The sequence below is a fragment of the Paramormyrops kingsleyae genome, chromosome 7, assembly GCF_048594095.1.
Source record: "Paramormyrops kingsleyae isolate MSU_618 chromosome 7, PKINGS_0.4, whole genome shotgun sequence".
In the NCBI taxonomy this organism is placed as follows: Eukaryota; Metazoa; Chordata; class Actinopteri; order Osteoglossiformes; family Mormyridae; genus Paramormyrops; species Paramormyrops kingsleyae.
The window spans coordinates 9,120,390-9,139,042 of record NC_132803.1 but is presented as its reverse complement, the minus strand read 5'-3'; the positions used below and the strand labels follow the sequence as shown (position 1 = coordinate 9,139,042).

At 52.0% G+C, this 18,653-nt stretch overlaps 1 protein-coding gene and 1 long non-coding RNA gene across 13 annotated transcripts in view; one reads left to right on the top strand and one right to left on the bottom strand.

The window, feature by feature from the left end:
- Positions 1 to 18,563, top strand: part of cita (citron rho-interacting serine/threonine kinase a) — a 62,308-nt gene extending 43,745 nt beyond the window's left edge. For 6 of the 12 annotated variants that reach the window (XM_023808373.2, XM_072714217.1, XM_023808372.2 and 3 more), the window contains 29 exons: positions 1,868 to 2,042; positions 2,473 to 2,670; positions 3,262 to 3,315; positions 3,399 to 3,596; positions 3,827 to 4,020; positions 4,100 to 4,235; positions 4,356 to 4,460; positions 4,709 to 4,849; positions 6,256 to 6,363; positions 6,489 to 6,675; positions 7,594 to 7,761; positions 8,012 to 8,035; positions 8,905 to 9,042; positions 9,250 to 9,430; positions 10,436 to 10,527; positions 10,807 to 10,911; positions 12,069 to 12,238; positions 12,620 to 12,664; positions 13,462 to 13,542; positions 13,703 to 13,838; positions 14,379 to 14,518; positions 14,656 to 14,748; positions 15,006 to 15,114; positions 15,358 to 15,486; positions 15,621 to 15,701; positions 15,775 to 15,853; positions 16,022 to 16,195; positions 17,144 to 17,435; positions 17,523 to 18,563. In XM_023808373.2, the coding sequence (XP_023664141.2) occupies positions 1,868 to 2,042; positions 2,473 to 2,670; positions 3,262 to 3,315; positions 3,399 to 3,596; positions 3,827 to 4,020; positions 4,100 to 4,235; positions 4,356 to 4,460; positions 4,709 to 4,849; positions 6,256 to 6,363; positions 6,489 to 6,675; positions 7,594 to 7,761; positions 8,012 to 8,035; positions 8,905 to 9,042; positions 9,250 to 9,430; positions 10,436 to 10,527; positions 10,807 to 10,911; positions 12,069 to 12,238; positions 12,620 to 12,664; positions 13,462 to 13,542; positions 13,703 to 13,838; positions 14,379 to 14,518; positions 14,656 to 14,748; positions 15,006 to 15,114; positions 15,358 to 15,486; positions 15,621 to 15,701; positions 15,775 to 15,853; positions 16,022 to 16,195; positions 17,144 to 17,435; positions 17,523 to 17,546 (3,757 nt within the window). In that variant the 3' untranslated portion in view covers positions 17,547 to 18,563. The remainder of the gene's footprint in view (positions 1 to 1,867; positions 2,043 to 2,472; positions 2,671 to 3,261; positions 3,316 to 3,398; positions 3,597 to 3,826; positions 4,021 to 4,099; positions 4,236 to 4,355; positions 4,461 to 4,708; positions 4,850 to 6,255; positions 6,364 to 6,488; positions 6,676 to 7,593; positions 7,762 to 8,011; positions 8,036 to 8,904; positions 9,043 to 9,249; positions 9,431 to 10,435; positions 10,528 to 10,806; positions 10,912 to 12,068; positions 12,239 to 12,619; positions 12,665 to 13,461; positions 13,543 to 13,702; positions 13,839 to 14,378; positions 14,519 to 14,655; positions 14,749 to 15,005; positions 15,115 to 15,357; positions 15,487 to 15,620; positions 15,702 to 15,774; positions 15,854 to 16,021; positions 16,196 to 17,143; positions 17,436 to 17,522) is intronic. The other 6 variants (XM_023808374.2, XM_072714216.1, XM_072714214.1 and 3 more) reach the window with 6 other exon arrangements.
- LOC111842092 (uncharacterized) lies at positions 3,457 to 17,859 on the bottom strand. The gene is made up of 6 exons (XR_002837830.2): positions 17,736 to 17,859; positions 17,047 to 17,623; positions 16,007 to 16,108; positions 15,280 to 15,859; positions 3,773 to 3,997; positions 3,457 to 3,578 (listed from the first exon to the last, which is right to left on the bottom strand). It is a non-coding gene; the product is annotated as an uncharacterized lncRNA (long non-coding RNA).
- Positions 18,564 to 18,653: the final 90 nt, after the last annotated feature.

Sequence of the window (18,653 nt, the reverse complement as noted above, 5' to 3'; positions counted from 1 at the left end):
CCAGAACCTGTCCCTGCAGCCCACTATCTGGCTTCATTGCCGGCAGCCCTACATGGCATACGAGCGATCACCCCAGCGCGGCTCTCTCCTCCTCTCTTAACCCCACATTCCTAACAACCCAGGTGTGGCCACTTAATTAACCTTCCACGCCAATCCCTCCCCCCTCCACACACCTACATCACATCATTACACATGCATTGCACACTGTTCTACTTTCTTTGTCTTCTTTTAAGCATTTTTGAGGCATTTGCAGTTCGACTTCAATATCTTCCAAATGAGGATACGCAAGTGGCGAATGCTTAAAATGCCCCACAATTTTTCTCCCACTGGCAAAAGCATCACTCACACTTTGTTGCGAGCTGTAGTGAGTGTGCAAAACAGCCCAAGTTGTGCACATTTCGACTGGCGGCCGTGTTGAATTTTTATTAATATTTTTATATATAAGTGGCTTTATGACCGGATAATGTTTTTTAATGGTTGGAAACTTTTATTGTACTATGTCATTTTTGTCCTGGGTTTTTTACTTTATGATTTATTCTCCTTATGATATTCTAAGCCTGTTAATGAGCAGAGGATCTGCAGGCGGACCGTCCTAGAGGGGGCACTGGGATTAGGCTACAGCTAGCGCTGTCTTAATAGGAATGCAATCTGTGGCAGCACTATGTGAATATACAGTGGTACCTTGGTTCGTTCGTTCCAGAAACATGCTTGTAATCCAAAGCACTCGTATATCAAAGTGAATTTTCCCATTAGAAATAATGGAAACTCATATGATCTGTTCCACAACTCAAAAATATTTATATAAAAATTATTAATACAAAATATAAAGTAAAAATACATAAAACAAATTAACCTGCGCTTTACCTTTGAAAAGAATCGTGGATGGTGTGAGGGAGACGAGAGAGGAGAAGAGGAGGGTTATTTTGTAGGACGACTTTCACTATAATTAACGGAATCACTGCTATCTGTTGGCTCACTGGAATCTTTTTCTGTTTGTGCGACTTTAACAAGGAACCCATCCAATGACAGCCTCTTTTGCCTCCTTTTCGATTTCGCAAAAATGTGGACATTGCATTGTCGTTAAACAGATTCATTGCTCGCACTGCTACGCCCTTATTCAGGTGATGCTTTTCTACTAAATTTTGACTATACGAGTGAGGCATGCCGACTGAGACCGAGCATGGGAGACGATTACCCACAACCCCGCAGCGTGAGAAAGTCAATAACCATTGGTTCAGTTGAGATGACGTGTGCTCTGCGTCAAAACAAGAAGCGCATGCATGCGCTTCCTGTTTTGAAGCCGAGCGCATGTAAAAACAAGAAAAACAAGGAGCGCATGTGTGCCATATGATTTTTGATGATACTTGGCGCTCGTAAACCAGGACTTGCTCGGTTTCCAAGTCAAAATTTATTAAAAATCTTTGCTCGTCTTGCGTAACACTCGTAAACCGCGTTACTCATAATCCGAGGTTCCACTGTATTTGGATGGAGCACAGTGACGTTAATATTTCAATATAATTATAGCTATAATATATGCATGGAATAGTTACATGGAGTACAAATAATAAGCCATATTGGAAGAGGAGATTTAAAAATGCACCACTGCTCATTTGCCAATAAGGCTTGTAGCCCAGTAATGACTAACAATATTGTGGACAATTTTGCTGCTTCACATCTGTCTTTTATGCTGTTCTTCATTTGGATCAAATCAACCTGTAATGTTATTGAATTTTTCGCAGCTGCCGAGCAGTTATGCTGCGAAGGATCCTGTATAAAATCAACCTGAAAAAGAAAATAGGGCAGCAGCTTGGAACAGCTTGTTGACGGTTTATCGGTGTCAGTGTTGCTCGTCCACCTCGGCCCTTAGGAAAGCCCAGGAGGAGATGATTTCAGAGCTGAGGCAGCAGAAGTTCTACCTGGAGTCACAGGCTGGAAAGCTGGAAGCGCAGAACGCCAAGCTGGAGGAGCACCTGGAGAAGATGAGCCAGCAGGAGCAGACCAAGAAGACCAGGCTCCTGGAGCTGGAGACACGGCTCAGGGAGGTGAGGAGGGCGTATTGGAGCTCCTCTCCTGCTCGGTCTGGTGTCTTACCACCATGCTGCGGACTGAGGCACATCATGCTTGACTGGCAGCATTTTCCGTGCCCTTTCTGCCAAATGCAAATGGAGGAGTGAGATGGTAACAGTTCAGCCTGCTGGTGACCTGACATCCACTCAGACTGTCAGCTCAGTCGGGGTCCATGGAGGAGGGCAGAGGTTAGAGCTTGGGCCTCTTATCAGTGGGTGAGCTGTCAGCCTGTGGGCCGTAGGTTTGTACCCATGAACTGTAGCCACAGCTCATTTGCTTTTCGCTAATTTGTATAACTGGATATGTTAATATGTGTAATATGCTCATAGAATTGATGATTTAGGCTGAGTGGTTGTAAGAGAGGGAAACCGGTCTGTGTGGTCGGTCTCTCTGCTGTGATCTCAGATGGGCCTGGAGCACGAGGAGCAGAAACTGGAGCTGAAGCGGCAGGTGGCAGAGCTGACGCTCTCTCTGCAGGAGCGAGAGTCCCAGATCAGCGGCCTGCAGGCGGCTCGGGACGCCCTGGACAGCCAGCTACAGCAGGCCAAGACGGAGCTGGAGGAGACCACCGCCGAGGCAGAGGAGGAGATCACGGCGCTCAGGGTCAGGGCCGGCGTGCGCTCCCAGCCGGGGTGCAGTTAGATATTCTGGGGCCCCTGACAAAATGACATTCCACCCAATACACTTAGGCATTCAGGGGCCTCTGTGAAGTGCTGGGCCCCCTGAATCTGCCAGGGTATCCGTGCCCCTACTGTGGCCCCTGTAAAGTGCTGGACCCCCTGAATCTGCCAGGGTATCCGTGCCCCTACTGTGGCCCCTGTAAAGTGCTGGGCCCCCTGAATCTGCCAGGGTATCCGTGCCCCTACTGTGGCCCCTGTAAAGTGCTGGGCCCCCTGAATCTGCCAGGGTATCCGTGCCCCTACTGTGGCCCCTGTAAAGTGCTGGGCCCCCTGAATCTGCCAGGGTATCCGTGCCCCTACTGTGGCCCCTGTAAAGTGCTGGGCCCCCTGAATCTGCCAGGGTATCCGTGCCCCTACTGTGGCCCCTGTAAAGTGCTGGGCCCCCTGAATCTGCCAGGGTATCCGTGCCCCTACTGTTGCCCAGCACTTGGAGGCACTGTGGCCGATTAACCTCGGGGATGGCAGAAGCCTAGCAGATGTTCCATCTAACTGCCCCTCTGTCTCTCCCTCTCAGGCCCACAGAGACGAGATTCAGCGCAAGTTCGATGCTCTGAGAGAGAGCTGCTCAGTGAGTGTCCTTTGGCCTTTGCGTTCGGCCCTCGTGTTAAAAAAGGCACCTGTGGCTCACCAAGACGCCGCTTTCCGTATCAGGTGATCACTGAGCTGGAGGAGCAGCTGACCCAGCTGACCCAGGAGAACGCCGAGCTGAACCGGCAGAACTTCTACCTTTCCAAGCAGCTGGACGAGGTGTCGGACGAGAGGGAGGACCGGATGCAGCTGAGTCAGGATGTGGACCGGCTGCGCAGGGAGGTGGCCGACCGGGAGATGCACCTCAACAACCAGAAACAGGTACATCATCTCTCAGCAACCAGAGACGGACACACATCCCACTCCAGTGACCCGAAAGGCACATTCCATCACACCTCCATTTATAAAACATGCACATGTCTGTCATTGCTACCATGATTTGAAAGTTTTCATGAAGAGCTTCAGTTTATCAGCTAGGAACCCAGCCACTGTCTTACCTTGTGAAAACTTCACCAGCTCATGGAGAAAGATTGTGTGGCTGCTTTCCTCAGAACATGGAGACTCTGAAGACCACGTGCACCATGCTGGAGGAGCAGGTCCTGGAGCTGGAGACGCTGAACGACGAGCTGCTGGAGAAGGAGCGGCAGTGGGAGATGTGGCGTGGAGCACTGGAGGACGAGAAGAGCCAGGCGGAGAGGAGAGCCCGGGATATGCAGCGGCTGCTGGACAATGAGAAGCAGAACAGGTAGCTTCCATATGCACGGCCCCATACACACGCACTCATACGCTGGGCCTTGGCTAACTGCCCTGCCTTCCTGAGTCAGGTTGCGCGCAGACCAGCGCAGTTCAGAGTCTCGCCAGGCGGTGGAGCTGGCGGTCAGGGAGCACAAGGCAGAGATTATAGCCTTGCAGCAGGCCCTGAAGGAGCAGAAGCTGAAGGCGGAGAGCCTGTCTGACACAGTGAGTCCTCCACATTTCTCCCTCTCCTTTGGAAAGAGCAGCCAACTCATGAGGTTATGGTGCCTGCCCTTCCCTGCCACAAGGGGGCACTGACAGCAATGTATCGCCACCTCTCTTCAGCTGAACGACCTAGAGAAGAAGCATGCCATGCTGGAGATGAATGCACGCAGTCTGCAGCAGAAGCTGGAGACAGAGCGGGAGCTGAAGCAGAAGCTCATGGATGAGGTGAGAAGGATCCAGCATCCCATTGTCTTGCACGCAAATGCATACACACATGCTTGGTTGACTTTTCGGGGTTTCTGGGATTGTTAGAAAAATGTATAGAGAATAATATTTAATGCAATAATCAGATGCATCCCAGCTTGAGAATAACATCACACAATCGTGCTACATCATTAGTGAGTATTTGTAGGCGATATAACAACCAGATAAAGGTGACCTATGCGTTCTGTCACCAACACGATGCCCCCCAGCAAAGCAAGCTGCAGCAGCAGATGGACCTGCAGAAGACGCACATCTTCCGCCTGACTCAAGGTCTCCAGGACGCCCTGGACCAGACCGACCTGCTGAAGACAGAGCGCACGGACCTGGAGTACCAGCTGGAGAACATCCAGGTGTGCCTTCACACTGCCGTGACACACCACGCTCACACTTACTCACACGCATACCTGTTTGCAAATGCACACTCAGATAGATGCCGTTGCCTTTATCCAACAATGGTGTCCCTTTCAGATCAGCAGCAGGTAACAGTGGATAAATTACTCTGCTTTCAATGGTGAATTGGGCCCTTTCAGCATAACAGCAGCCCTCCACACATACAGGGGTCCTTACTGTCAGCGGACTGGACGACAAAAGAGTTCTCTCACTGGTACAACAACACAGGGATACATTTTTTTTTTTGTATGTTTTGCTTCGACGTGTTGCCGACATTCAGGTTAAGAATGGTTGCCCACAGTATGAAATGCTGATGTTCTTGATCTTTTGATCATTTTCTCTGGTCATTTTTTGATCATAACTGAGAAGTTTTCCCCCTTCACAGTAACATAACATTTCTGGCTGTGTCACTCAGGCCCGATCAGTTTAAATTAGGACTGGGTGACTGGCCAGCAGCGACTGAAGGCCCCTGTCGGGAGAAATAATGAGCTTCGGGTGCTGGGAAATCAGCCGGCGTCGTTATGTGTCCTGTCAGTCACACCTGTGGTGGTGGGGGGGGGGGTGGGTGAGCATGTGAATTGGAGGAGAACAGATTGGAGATTGGGGGTTAAACAACCCCCACCCCTTCATAAAACTTTTCCTGACAAAATGCTGAGAAGCTGCATGTTATTACAGATTAATATAGTCTGTTAACAAGATGTCGCACCAGTTCAAAAAGATGCATGGAGCCCATCATTAAAAATGTGCTTACTGGCGTTACTAATCTCCACAGCGAGGAGAAAGCCTGTCAAATTCAGGAAGCCATCGCTGCTCCGAAGGCTCTCATCAGACGAGCTGTTTTGACACTACAATCGGAAGACGCACAGTGTGTTTGAATTAATGCCACCTACTGTCTTTTTATCCTGTCCTGCCCTGTGCTATTATGGTAGTACAAAGGAGGTGTGCATTTTAGGGATCGGCAAGGGACATAAATACAAGGCTGAAACACTGCACTTATTTGCAGGAAAGGACAGGAATTATTGATGGACCTATTGTGAGAATGGGCTTATATCATCTGCTGCTGTGTGGTTGTGAATTAATGAGCGCCGCTGCTATAGCAAGTCAGTGGATGTAATCATCTGCAAGACTGTAGTGTTTATTCCTCCACAGTCTGCCGGTGCTGTATTGCAGCCTGCGTTACAGAGCTCTCAAAACAGAGCAATTAAAAACATGGACATGGTTTAATGCAAACAAATGGCAGATGCCCACTGATGTGGAGCGAGATCCACAGCTGGTAGACTCGCGTTCTCCTGACAGCGCTGGTTTTGCTGGGCTGAATCCATTCGGCACATATAGAGAGAGAGCGCTAAGAACCTTCCACTTCCAGGCGGTGTACTCCCAAGAGAAGGTGAAGATGGAGGGCACCATATCCCAGCAGACCAAGCTCATCGACTTCCTCCAGGCTAAAATGGACCAGCCCACAAAGAAGAAGAAGGTAACGAGCTGGGCCGTGACGGGACTTCAGAAGGTCCATCGACATTTGTCTCTGAGGAGTAAACACAGGCGCCTTCAGAATGGCCACGGCGGCTGTGGTAACGCCCGTCTCTCCTCTGCGAACAGGGCATTTTCGGGCGCCGGCGGGAGGACATGGTCGGCGCGGTTGGGGGCGTGCCAGCGAGCGTGTCCCAGGTGCCCATGCCCTATAACGACATGAAGGCGGCGCTGGAGAAGGAGCGCTCGCGGTGTGCCGAGCTGGAGGACGCGCTGCAGAAGATGCGCATCGAGCTGCGCTCCCTGAGGGAGGAGGGTGAGGGGCGGGGCTCTGGGGGCCGCGGGGCTCGGGCTGAATTGCAGGCTGTAAGCGATGGACCGGCATCCCGTCTAGGGTATCCCTGTGCCCTGTGCCTCCTGGGACAGGCTTCAGACAGGTGCCTGCGACCTACTGCAGTGTCTCCCAATACGGTTCTCAGTGACCTATAGCCGGTCCATGTTTTTGCTCCCTGCCAGACAGTCCACATTTTTGCTCCCTCCGAGCTCCCTGCCAGACAGTCCCCACTGCAGTCCTCCCAACTCCCTGTCTGGGTCCCTGAGAACTGGATTGGGAAACACTGCCCTACTGGATGGGTGACAGGAAAATAGATGGAAGAATTTCACTGTGTTCCCTGACTACATGACAATAAAAACGTGAAAGCTTTCATTTTTATACATACCTGTACGTATAGTAGTATTTATATCATTATATAACAAGTAGTTATTACATCAAGTGTAGGTTAGTCTAAGCCCTTCTGTACAAGTAATAAATGCCCAATATAGTAACAGTGTTGCATAAACCTGCTTGCTGAAGCCTAATTGCCTGTCTGCCCCCGTGCAGATTACTGAAATCACCAGATTGATGATCCGTTCAGCATGACTGAGTCACAGGTCCGCAGTCGGCTTAATGCAGTCAATGAGTCGGGCTGTGAGTGGGTGAAGATCTGGGTTTGTGGGACACGCAGTGGGAGCGCGTCACGTGTGCCTCCCGTCGTAGGAGCTGAGTCAGTGCTCAGCCACTCTGCCTGACGCCCAGCCTGCGTGTCCCTGCTTTATACCAGTAAATACCTGTATATCTACTGGGAATTGATTGTCCTCATGAAGCACAACGTGTCCTGTATCAGTGATTTTGTGCCCGAGTTCTGCTTTCTCTTTCATTTTGCTCCCATGTTGACCTTTGACCTCTCTTCTCCAGGAGCCCACTTCAAGGCCATGGAGCACGGGGCCCCTTCCACCCCAGCCACGGCCCGGCAGCAGATCATCATGTCCGCCATCGTCAAGTCGCCAGAGCACCAGCCCAACCCGAGCAGCCTGCTGGCCCCGTCCAGCTCCAGCCGTCGCAAGGAGATCTCCACGCCCGAGGGTGAGGGGGGGCTCGGGGCTCGGGTTCCAGCACGGCCGGCCATTCTGATGCTCTTACCTTGTTTAGCAGTGAACAAAAGCGTACAGCCGATGTTAGCTATTGATTCCTTTGGGTGGGAAGCGTGTCTGACTGTCCCTTCACCTCCATCACAAAGGAGATGTTTCTGTGCTACCTTCTGCCCCAGCTGTCTCTCCTCCCCAACCTCTCTTATTCTGTAGATCACTTATCTCTTGTCTCTCTCACTCTACAGAGAAAAGGAGGGTGACCTTTGAAAGTAAGTTTACGGCCCACCCCCATCTCCCCCCCCCCCCAAAAGAAAGGCTCCTCAGATAACCAGTCATGCCCTCTATTTTCCTGCCCGCACCTTCCCCTAGAGATGGGTCAGAGGTCCAGATTTAAGCGTATGTTCTCGGTGCCCAGCCTGTGCATCTAAGTGCCAGGCTGGATAAATCTGGACTTTGATGGCCCTCTTTGCCCGTCCAGCCGTCCTCTTTGCCTGCCTGTCGCCTGCGCCCCCCCCCCCCCCCACGCTGCCAGCTGTGGCCTCGCATACCCAGGGGCCGTGGTCTTTTCATTCATCATGCCCCCCGCCCCCCCCTGCCAGTGGCGTGGCATTGAGAGCTAAGCTGCATCATCGCGGTGGGACAGCATTACAGCTTCGGTGCATTATGATGTGCATGGGCCGCCCCCCCCCCCCCCCAAATGGGTCGCAATATCAAACTGCCCTGGAATGAGAAAACGGAGAGTTTCATGTTCTGTGTGTCTTGCCTTTGGATTTTATACTGTTTTAATTGTTGCTGTGTGTTACTGTCATTCCAGTTGAATGCTTGCACTCTCTCTGTTGCTTCTGAACATCCATCACTGTGTCGGTTGTGTGTTGCTCTGACAGCCTGTTCGGACTCCATGTGCACTAGTCATGAACGTATCTGGGAAATGAGAAGCGTCCGGCCGGCAGAGTGGGCGATGCCAGTGCGGGTTTCGTGCTGAGCGACGTCCTCTCTGTCTGCCCCCTTTGGCTGTGTGAGGGGTGTGGCCATGGCTGACACGCCCACTCTTTCTGTATCCCGATTGGCTGGGTGCAGTAAGGGGCATGGCTTTGGGTGACACACCTGCTGTCTCTCTGTCCCGATTGGCTGTGTGCAGAGTTCACCCGCCGCGTGAAGGAGAGGATGCACCACAACATCCCGCACCGCTTCACTGTGGGACTCAACATGAGGGCCAGCAAGTGTGCCGTGTGTCTGGACACTGTGCACTTCGGCCGGCAGGCCGCCACCTGCGTGGGTGCGTACCGCTAACCTGTACCGCTAACCTGTACCGCTAGCCTTCATTTCTGTGTTCATGACCTGCCCTCATGCTTGGCTGTTTCCTGGAACCGAGTCCCTGTTCCGGGGCCCGTGGAAGCTGATCTCCGCCCCCCCCCATGGGAGCAGTGTCCGTCCCGCTGTCACGGAGCTCACCGTCTTGCCGTCCTCCCCTCCCCCTCTCCAGAGTGCCACGTCCTGTGTCACCCCAAGTGCTCACCGTGCCTGCCGGCCACGTGCGGCCTGCCCGCCGAATACGCCACGCACTTCTCCGAGGCGCTGTGTCGCGACAAGGCCAGCTCACCGGCCATGCTCATGAAGGAGGCCAGCGGGCACGTGCGCCTGGAGGGCTGGATGAAGCAGCCCCGGTACGTGTGGGGAGTGGGCATGTTTACCATGCCGCCGTGCGCCGCTACACTGACCGCCGAGCTGAACACCGTGACTGACCACACAAAGCCCTCTGAGCCGGTCTGTCACCGCGATTTGGGGTTGGTTACGCCAGCCTGTCTGTAGGGCGTCAGTATGAATGACGGCCTGCTGCTGATGGTAGGCGCCGGCTGACATTCTCGTGGATCTGGCAGTCGTGCCGCCAGGCCCTGCGTTTCGGTGTCAGAGCGCCCTGCCCTCGGCGTCGCGACCAGATGGTCGTGACTACTGGCCGTGTAAGCAGAGACCCACCTGCCCTCTGTGTCCCCCGAGGGATCAGGACAAATGAATGTGATTAATTACACGAGGTGCCCTTTGTCAGGCCTGCTCTGTACTGGGGCTGCCTGAATGAGGCCTACTCTGTACTGGGGCTGCCTGAATGAGGCCTACTCTGTACTGGGGCTGCCTGAATGAGGCCTACTCTGTACTGGGGCTGCCTGAATGAGGCCTACTCTGTACTGGGGCTGCCTGAATGAGGCCTACTCTGTACTAGGGCTGCCTGAAAGAGGGCTACTCTGTACTGGGGCTGCCTGAATGAGGCCTGCTCTGTACTGGGGCTGCCTGAATGAGGCCTGCTCTGTACTGGGGCTGCCTGAATGAGGCCTGCTCTGTACTGGGGCTGCCTGAATGAGGCCTACTCTGTACTAGGGCTGCCTGAATGAGGCCTACTCTGTACTAGGGCTGCCTGAAAGAGGGCTACTCTGTACTGGGGCTGCCTGAATGAGGCCTGCTCTGTACTGGGGCTGCCTGAATGAGGCCTGCTCTGTACTGGGGCTGCCTGAATGAGGCCTGCTCTGTCCTGGGGCTGCCTGAATGAGGCCTACTCTGTACTGGGGCTGCCTGAATGAGGCCTGCTCTGTCCTGGGGCTGCCTGAAGGGTGACGGCGTTCTCCTCTGAGCCCTGTCACTGTAGCCGTCGTCCTGACAGGCGCTTTTGCATCTCACAGGAACGGGAAGCGTGGCCAGCAGGGCTGGGAGAGGAAGTACGTGGTGCTGGACGGGACCAAGCTGGCCATATTCGAGACGGAGCCCAGAGAAGGTTCTTACTCACGCTGTTCGTACCGGCATCCGCCCTGGGATTAAACCCCCTCCCCAGACTCCGGGGTCAGGCTCATTGCAGTGAGGAAACAGCCAAGGCTTCTAAGTAGCCATTTGACTATAAAGTATCTATTCTGAGTGAACCACAGTTTTAAGTGAACACTTGCAGCTTCTGCCCCTTTGAATGCGTCTCGGTAAGGCGTGGCTGCGCTCGGCCTTCACCAGGCAGGCCTCCACTGAGCTGTGCCAATGGCTAAAAGTAGCTGCTAATGTGGTGCAGATTCTGTCACGCCCCAGGAGGAGTTCGAGCTCTGCCTCCCAGACGGGGAGGTGACCGTGCACGGCGCCGTGGGGGCCTCCGAGCTCATCAACACCGCCAAGTCCGGTGGGTCCCGCCAGGCCTGTCACCAAAACTGCTTTTGTTGGATGATATATTGCTCCAGTAATAATTACAATAAATGGTGATATTCTCATTTTCAGATAATTTTATGCCACTGGTATAATGACAATATCACAGTAATGCAAGTACAGCTTTTCAGAGAGCAGTGAATTTTTAATTATCAAGAATATTCAGATATTGGAATTGGAATAAAACCACACAACCAAAAAAATTTGATAAAATGGACTCTTGGGCTCTGTTAACAAGACCTAAACTAAATATTAATCATTTGGCACAAGGGTATGAGTCAATAATTCATTTACAGTGATGCTATTGAACCTCAATCGTTCTTTGGCCAGGGGAAAAGTAACAGGAAATCAGAAGTTGGACCAAAGATAAATATTATACCTTTTCTACTTTTCTTACATTTAAAGTATAGGACAGTTATTTTGATAGCATAAATTCTTATACAAATGTACATTCAAAACTATAGGTAGGATATATTGGCAAAGTAGCAAAAACCAACAGGTATCGAAAATTTCTCCTACGGAAGCAAATTCCACAAAGGCAGCAAAACTGTCATTTATATGGATTATTTGCTACAAGAATTTAGACTCCTAGATGGCTATAAACGAAAATAAAATACGTTTATACTGCAACACCATACACCCGTGTATGTTTTTGCGTGTTATTGTTTTGATTTTTTTTAAATTTATTTTTATACTTTTATTTTCATTTGAAATCTAGTTTAGTTTTAGGTGTGGTTTCCTTAGTTTTTAAAGATGTAAATATATTTTGTTGTTATACATTTTAGGTTTTAGTAATTTTATTTCTAAAATTGTTGCTGGCTGCTGCTAATCGTCGCGATGATCTGCTGTTGGCTGTTTCTGTGGTTCAAGTTCACTGCACAAGAGACCCAAAGATAAACAAATCATTACTTTAGTTAAATAGTATTGAAAAACAGTAACAGGAGCTAATTTATCTGATTTGGTTTTGGAACCAGTATGTATAGTTGTTGTTTACTTGCAGTGTTTATTTTTGTAGCATTTTATTTCAGTTTATGGAAAAGTTATGGAGGTTTTGTCCATATATGGTGCGATATCGTCATTACCGTGACCGGCCTGGGTCCCGCGTACCTCTGAGCACAGCGGTGTTCTCCACAGACATCCCCTACGTGCTGAAGCTGGAGTCCCATCCCAACACCACCTGCTGGCCAGGACAGGCCCTCTACTTCATGGCTCCCAGCTTCCCTGACAAGCAGCGCTGGGTGGCCGTGCTGGAGTCGGTGGTGGCGGGGGGGCGGAGCTCGCGCGAGAAGGCTGAAGCAGACGCTGTGAGTAGACGGCCGTGAAGCCTGACAGGAACCGGGCACACCGAGCTCTGCATGTACTCCCTGCCGACTCTCCGGCCCTCGTTGCCGTTACGGCCGTCTTTGGCTCTTAATAATCCTGTCTAATTAATACGCTGAGGGCATACCGGCCTGCCTCCGCGGTCCCCCCATGTCCTTTAAGGAACGGGGGCTTTTTACTGTCCGTCTAACTGACAGTTCTGTGTATCTCTCTCTCATTTTCTTTCTCTCTGTCCCTTTCTTTGCTCTCTGCATCTCCATGGTCTCCTCTGTTGCCTTGCTGGTTGTTTTTCCTTTGGCCCCTTTCCTCCTCCCCCATTCTCTATGATTCCCATCCCATCGGGTTTTGCTATGTTCACACTGTAGGCCGCAGCTTCCAAAAGACAGAAGATTCTTTCCCCACTGGTCCAGGTAAAGACCGGCGCAAGGCTGCCTGCCGCTTGGGCCACACGTCTGCCAGCGGCCCGCCCCCTCCCGAAAGAGCCAAAGCTCCGGCTGATGCTCCTGCAGTCATGCGCACACACACACACACACACACACACACACACACACACACACACACACACATGCGATAGCCGGGATCCACCCACACGGAGACGGTGTCCGGTTTACATGCCTGAGCATCTGCTGGTGCCCCGTCCGCCTCGCTGAGCTCGCACGGCATGCCTTCCTCAATTTCCTTCATCTCCCTCCCCCTCCTGCCAAACTCGGCAGCTGCAGGCCGCCCTCTGAACGCATCCCCCTCCCTCCCCTGCCCATGTCACATGATGCGGCCGCCTGGGCACTGCTCTGCATCAGGCCACTCTCATCCAAGCCATTAGAACTGTTCTGGACACCCTGGGAATGTATGGCATGGCTGGGGGGGGGGGGGGGGACAAACTAATGGTTTTTTTGCCAGATCTGCAGTGTTCTACAGAGCTGTGCTGTGAGCACTTTCCTTTATCAAAACCACTATGCAGCACATAGACAGTTGGGACTGAACTCATTACCAGGCTTGAGCAGCTATCAGAGGTTTTCTGATGAGTGAGGAAGTCATCAGTTGTCTAACCCCATGGAATTGGTCACACACACACACACACACAGCAGCAGACCAAGAGCTCCTGTATAGAGCACCAGCAGAAGAAACTCGCACTTTGAGGTTCAGGTCTACGGGACAGCGTGTGTCTCTGTGTGGACCCCAAGCCTTTGTGTGTGTCCCCCTCCTACAGAAACTGCTGGGTAACTCTCTGCTGAAGCTGGAGGGCGACGACCGCCTGGACATTAACTGCACACTGCCCCTCACAGACCAGGTGCGATGGCCGCGCTGAGCGCAGCAGCCCTACAGGCGTGACAGTGGAGCACTTCTCACTGCAGACGGCACAAAGACCTGACATTAATAGTGCTCTGAATAACCCTCTATTCACTAGTAGGTAAAAGCACAGTGCTTTTTGTCCCCACCCCCCCACGTAGGTGGTGCTGGTGGGTTCTGAAGAGGGTCTGTACGCCCTGAACGTCATCAAGAACTCCCTGACCCACATCCCGGGCCTGGGCTCCGTCTTTCAGATCCACATCCTGAGGGAGCTGGACAAGCTGCTCATGATCACTGGTCAGCAGTGTGGCGCCTTTCCGCCTTGGCCGCGGGGCGTACGGGGCAGCGACCCGGTCCACTCACACCCAGCACAGAACCCAAGCATGAAACACCACATATTAACCATGGGGACTGAATAAATAGAACAATAGGTGACAAGCTTGGGGGTGACAGAGTCCCCCTGGAGTAATTGGGGCTTAAGGGTCTTGCTCAGTGGCATCACACTGTTGGCCATGGGATTTGAACCGGCAACCTTCTGATCACAAGCACAGGGCTCTACTGTGCAGAACCGGCCACCATTCATACTGCTCTCCTAACCATAACTGTTAAATGCCAGCTAGCTGGTAGGAGACGGGTAATTATGTAGTTTTTGCTCCCAGAATAGAACAGATGCCTTTATAGTCATTGTACAGTAAGCAAGTACAATACAGATTCAGTGTTTGCTATACTGAGCATTTGAACTGGTGACCGTCCAATCATGGGCACACCGTGCCAACCAGCAGAGCCACGCACTGCCCCCAGTCAGCCTTACTGGGTCCTTACTTTTTCCCGGTGCAGGGCCCGAACGCGCCTTGTGTCTGGTGGACATCAAAAAGGTGAAGCAGTCTCTGTCCCAGGCCCACCTGCCCGCCCAGCCCGAGCTCTCACCCTACATCTTCGAGACAGTCAAGGGCTGTCATCTCTTCGCTGCTGGCTGGGTGAGCAGTTCCGTCCCCCATTTATCTAACAGACACTCCCTGTAGCTTGTGCCCTCCAGAACCACGACGCTTTCATTCGGTCATTTCGTTCTGGGAAGAGTGGTGGCAGCTCTGACACGTTCTGCTACGGCCCGCAGATCGAGAACGGGCCGTGCATCTGCGCCGCCATGCCTAACAAGATCACCATCCTGCGCTACAACGAGAGCCTCGGCAAGTTCTGCATCAGGAAGGTGAGATGGGCGCTGGCAGGGGGCACAGAGGAGGGTCTGCGCCGCCCATTTCAGGCCCTACCCGAATACGGCCGCCAATAAAACAGGATACAACACGCCGAACAAAGTCCACACAGACACACGAGTAATTTCAGGGTCGTTTTACTGGTGCCCTTATACGCGGAGGTTCATTTTTACCTGCTGGGACAGAGTGGGCGGCTGGTGCAGGCCCCACAGTGCTGATTCAGCACGCTGCCCCCCCTCCCCTCCCCCCACAGGAGATTGAAACCTCTGAGCCATGCAGCTGCATCCACTTCACCGGATACAGCATCATCATCGGCACCAACAAGTTTTACGAGATCGAGATGAAGCAGTACGTGCTGGAGGGTAAGTTTCCCCGGGGGGGGGGCTCTTCTCACGCTCAGGCACAATATTGATGTTTATCAGGTCGCTAGTGGCTCCTCTCTCAAGGCTCTCATAAGTGTAAGTGATTCATTCCTAAGTAATAAATAGCACCCTGTCATTTGGTAATTCTGAACAGTGTTTACCCACCGTGGAGGTGTTTCCATGACGACAGAGCAGTCACAGGTTAGATATATGAGGAGCCGCTCGTCACCCTCTCCTCCACAGAGTTCCTGGACAAGAACGACGTGACGCTGGCGTCGGCCGTCTTCGCCGCGTCCTCCCACAGCTTCCCCATCTCCATCCTGCAGGTCAACAGCGCCCCCCAGAAGGACGAGTTTCTGCTCTGCTTCCACGGTGGGCCTCATCCTCACCGCTTAGCGTCAGGAAGCGTAGCTTAAGGAGAATCCGAACGATCACTCCCCCGTGACGGTCTCAGAGCCGTCTGCGTGAGTGCGCCGCTGACGCTTCCCCTTTGTGTCTCGGCTCAGAGTTCGGCGTCTTTGTGGATGCGTACGGACGCAGGAGCCGCACCGAGGACATTAAGTGGAGCCGCCTGCCTCTTTCCTTCGGTGAGTGCCGCCAACGCCACCGGCCTTCCTGCTGACACACGCAGGTTCTTGACGGCGGCATCTTCTGTCACAGCCTACAGGGAGCCGTACCTGTTCGTGACGTACTTCAACTCCCTGGACGTCATTGAGATTCGCCAGCATGCCTCTCTTGGGTACGACTGATATTGGCGCCGTTAAAGATGAGTGACAGGGGGAGGAGCAGATTGCTGAAGCGCATGTCAACAGACCACAGAGGCAGGAGAAATCTGGTGCCGATGACGCGCACAGTGTGACCCAGCGGCTGCCCAGCACTGAGGCTTACTTACGCTCTGCCCGTCCAGCTCCTCAGCTCACGCTCACCTGGACATCCCCAGCCCTCGCTTCCTGGGCCCGGCCATCTCCTCGGGGGCCATCTACCTGGCCTCCTCCTACCAGAACAAGCTGAGGGTCATATGCTGCAAGGGCAACCTGGCGCGCGAGTCTGGGGACCTGCAGCGGAGCAGCTCCAGCCGCAGGTGAGCGTCCGGCGGGGGCCACAAGGGCCTCAGCGCCAGCCTGGGTAGAGATGCTCCAACGTCGGGTCTGCAGAGATGACGTGGCACTTACCACGATAAGATGGCCGAATCAAAAAAAAAACAGGCAGGTTTGAGTAATTAAAGTCACGTGTTTGGGCATCTCTGCCAGAGCACGTTCATGGCTGCAGGGGGGGTTAATAAAGGCGTGCTTTGTGTGGTAATTATGTGATCTGTTCTTTGCAGGAAGAGGAGTGCCTTTTTCATATGTAGTAAACCAGATTAATGCTGGATAACATTTCAAAATGTGGCAATATTTTATTAACCATGAATCTGAATAAAAGGAAGCTAAATTGTACTAAATGACTCATCGGCCCAAAACGGAAGTGGGTCTGGTGGGACAGAGTAGCTCTCTGCTGCCATCTGCTGTTGCTGGCTTACAGATTGGTTTTTGAATAAAGCTCATTCTGTGGGTTTTGTGGCCTGACCGCTGCAGGAAATGCTTCTTTCGTGTGTTTTTAACGTTACTTCCAGGTAAGTAAGTGAATTAAGAGTCTGTCTGTTCCTGGGTCGAGCATCTGCAAAGCAGCCCTGATTCACAAATACGTCAAACAGGATGACGGCTCACATTCCAGCCCGTCATGCATGAGCACTGCTGGGAAAATATACATTTAGCATATGGTTAGTGACCTACAAGAACACTGGCCCCAGGCCCAGAAAGCGGGGGAAGGAAGAGCAGCCCGGCTGGCTGTGTTACATGTGAGCACTGACTATCAGTTAGTCTGCAAGGTGACCTTATATCTGCTGTAGATTGACAGCTTATCAAATCAGACATTAAAACACACTAAGAGTACCTGCTTCGTGCAGCCAAGCAGCGGACGAGGATAAGCCGTTTTCTTCATTAGGTCCATCCTGGATGAGTAGCTGAAGCTGACAGCCTTGTTTCCACAGCAGCCCCAACAAGCGCGGCCCCCCCTCCTATAACGAGCACATCTCCAAGCGGCTGGCGTCGGGCCCCGGGCTGCAGGAGGGGCCACAGCGCGAGCCCAGCACGCCGCACCGCTACCGCGAGGGCCGCACCGAGTTCCGCCGGGAGAAGTCCCCGGCACGGCCCCTGGAGTGGGACAAGTCGCCGGGCCGCGTGCTGGACAGCCGCAGGGAGCGCTCACCCGGCCGCAGCTTTGAGGAGCGCGCCCGTCTTCACACGGGCTCCGTGCGCACGCCGCTCACGCCCGTCAACAAGGTGGCCGGGTCTCCTCCGCGATTACGGCGAATCACTGGCGTGCTGCAGGTCTTCCCTTCATCTGACCACCTGTCCCCCTCCTTCCAGGTGTGGGACCAGTCGTCTGTCTGAGCACAGCCTCCCGACCCAGGAAGAGACAACGTTGCACTGTCACAGGATCCGTACAAAGATGGCTCAGGCCTCTGCGACTGGTGTGAACATGGTTTTTAAGATTATACAAAAACAGAAGTCACTGTGTCAAGTCCAAACAGTTTACAGGATTTTCAAAGAACTGGGTCAGACACATTTTACTTGGCTTACATGAGTAGCAGCACCGATCCAGTGCGATTCATATCTGCGTCACACTCCTTCAGGCTCCAAACACGATGATTAAAGCACACGCATCTTTCTCCATGATATTATTTGGTTGCCATCTGCCCATGACGTATGAAGGACGTTCACTCATGCGCATTTCACACTCGTGCACATGTGTGCCGCAGTCAGCCTGGCCTGCTTGGAAGAGAGTGGTCTTTGTAGTACTTGATCTAATCAGCACCTGTAAATAAACTAACTTGAGTTTTTATAGAAAAAGGGAATATTAGGCTGGTGAAGCCATGTCTATTTTTGTTAAAATGAAAACTTTCATACGTGTCCTTTCAGATTGCTGTCCCATTTAAAGGGGGAAGGAAAAAAATACTATTATCTGAAATGTCATTTCCTTTGCTTTTGCCATGACCACACCATTTGTCTGGCTTTTTTTTTTTTTTTTTTAACAGATATTGAGTTACACATTTCATAAACATCTCACTGAATTCAGCCGCTTTATACTGCCGTAAGCTTCCTTGTGTTTAAATCATTAAAATTAAGTGTTGGCGGAAAATAACTAATGACAAGAAGTGCACGGACAGCCGTCCATTGCAACGCAAATGCCTTCAGCTGCTTTGACGACTTTTGCCGCTTCGGTTACAGATAATCCTGTTATTTTTGTTCTGTGCCGTAAACTCTGTCGTCTGGTAACCCTCAGGGTTTATTTACACTATTACTGCTTCCGTTTATTGTAAGACTTCAGTGCATTAAAAAAAAAAGATGTGACGAGAAACACGTGAAGTCGCAATAGCACGCATGCGTAATAAAAACATTTTCATTTAATCCCTTCATTTCGGTCCCATTTTCTCTACTGTGTTCACTGCTTCTATATTGTGCATTAATTAAATTACTTGATACTTGTCGATGTCCAAG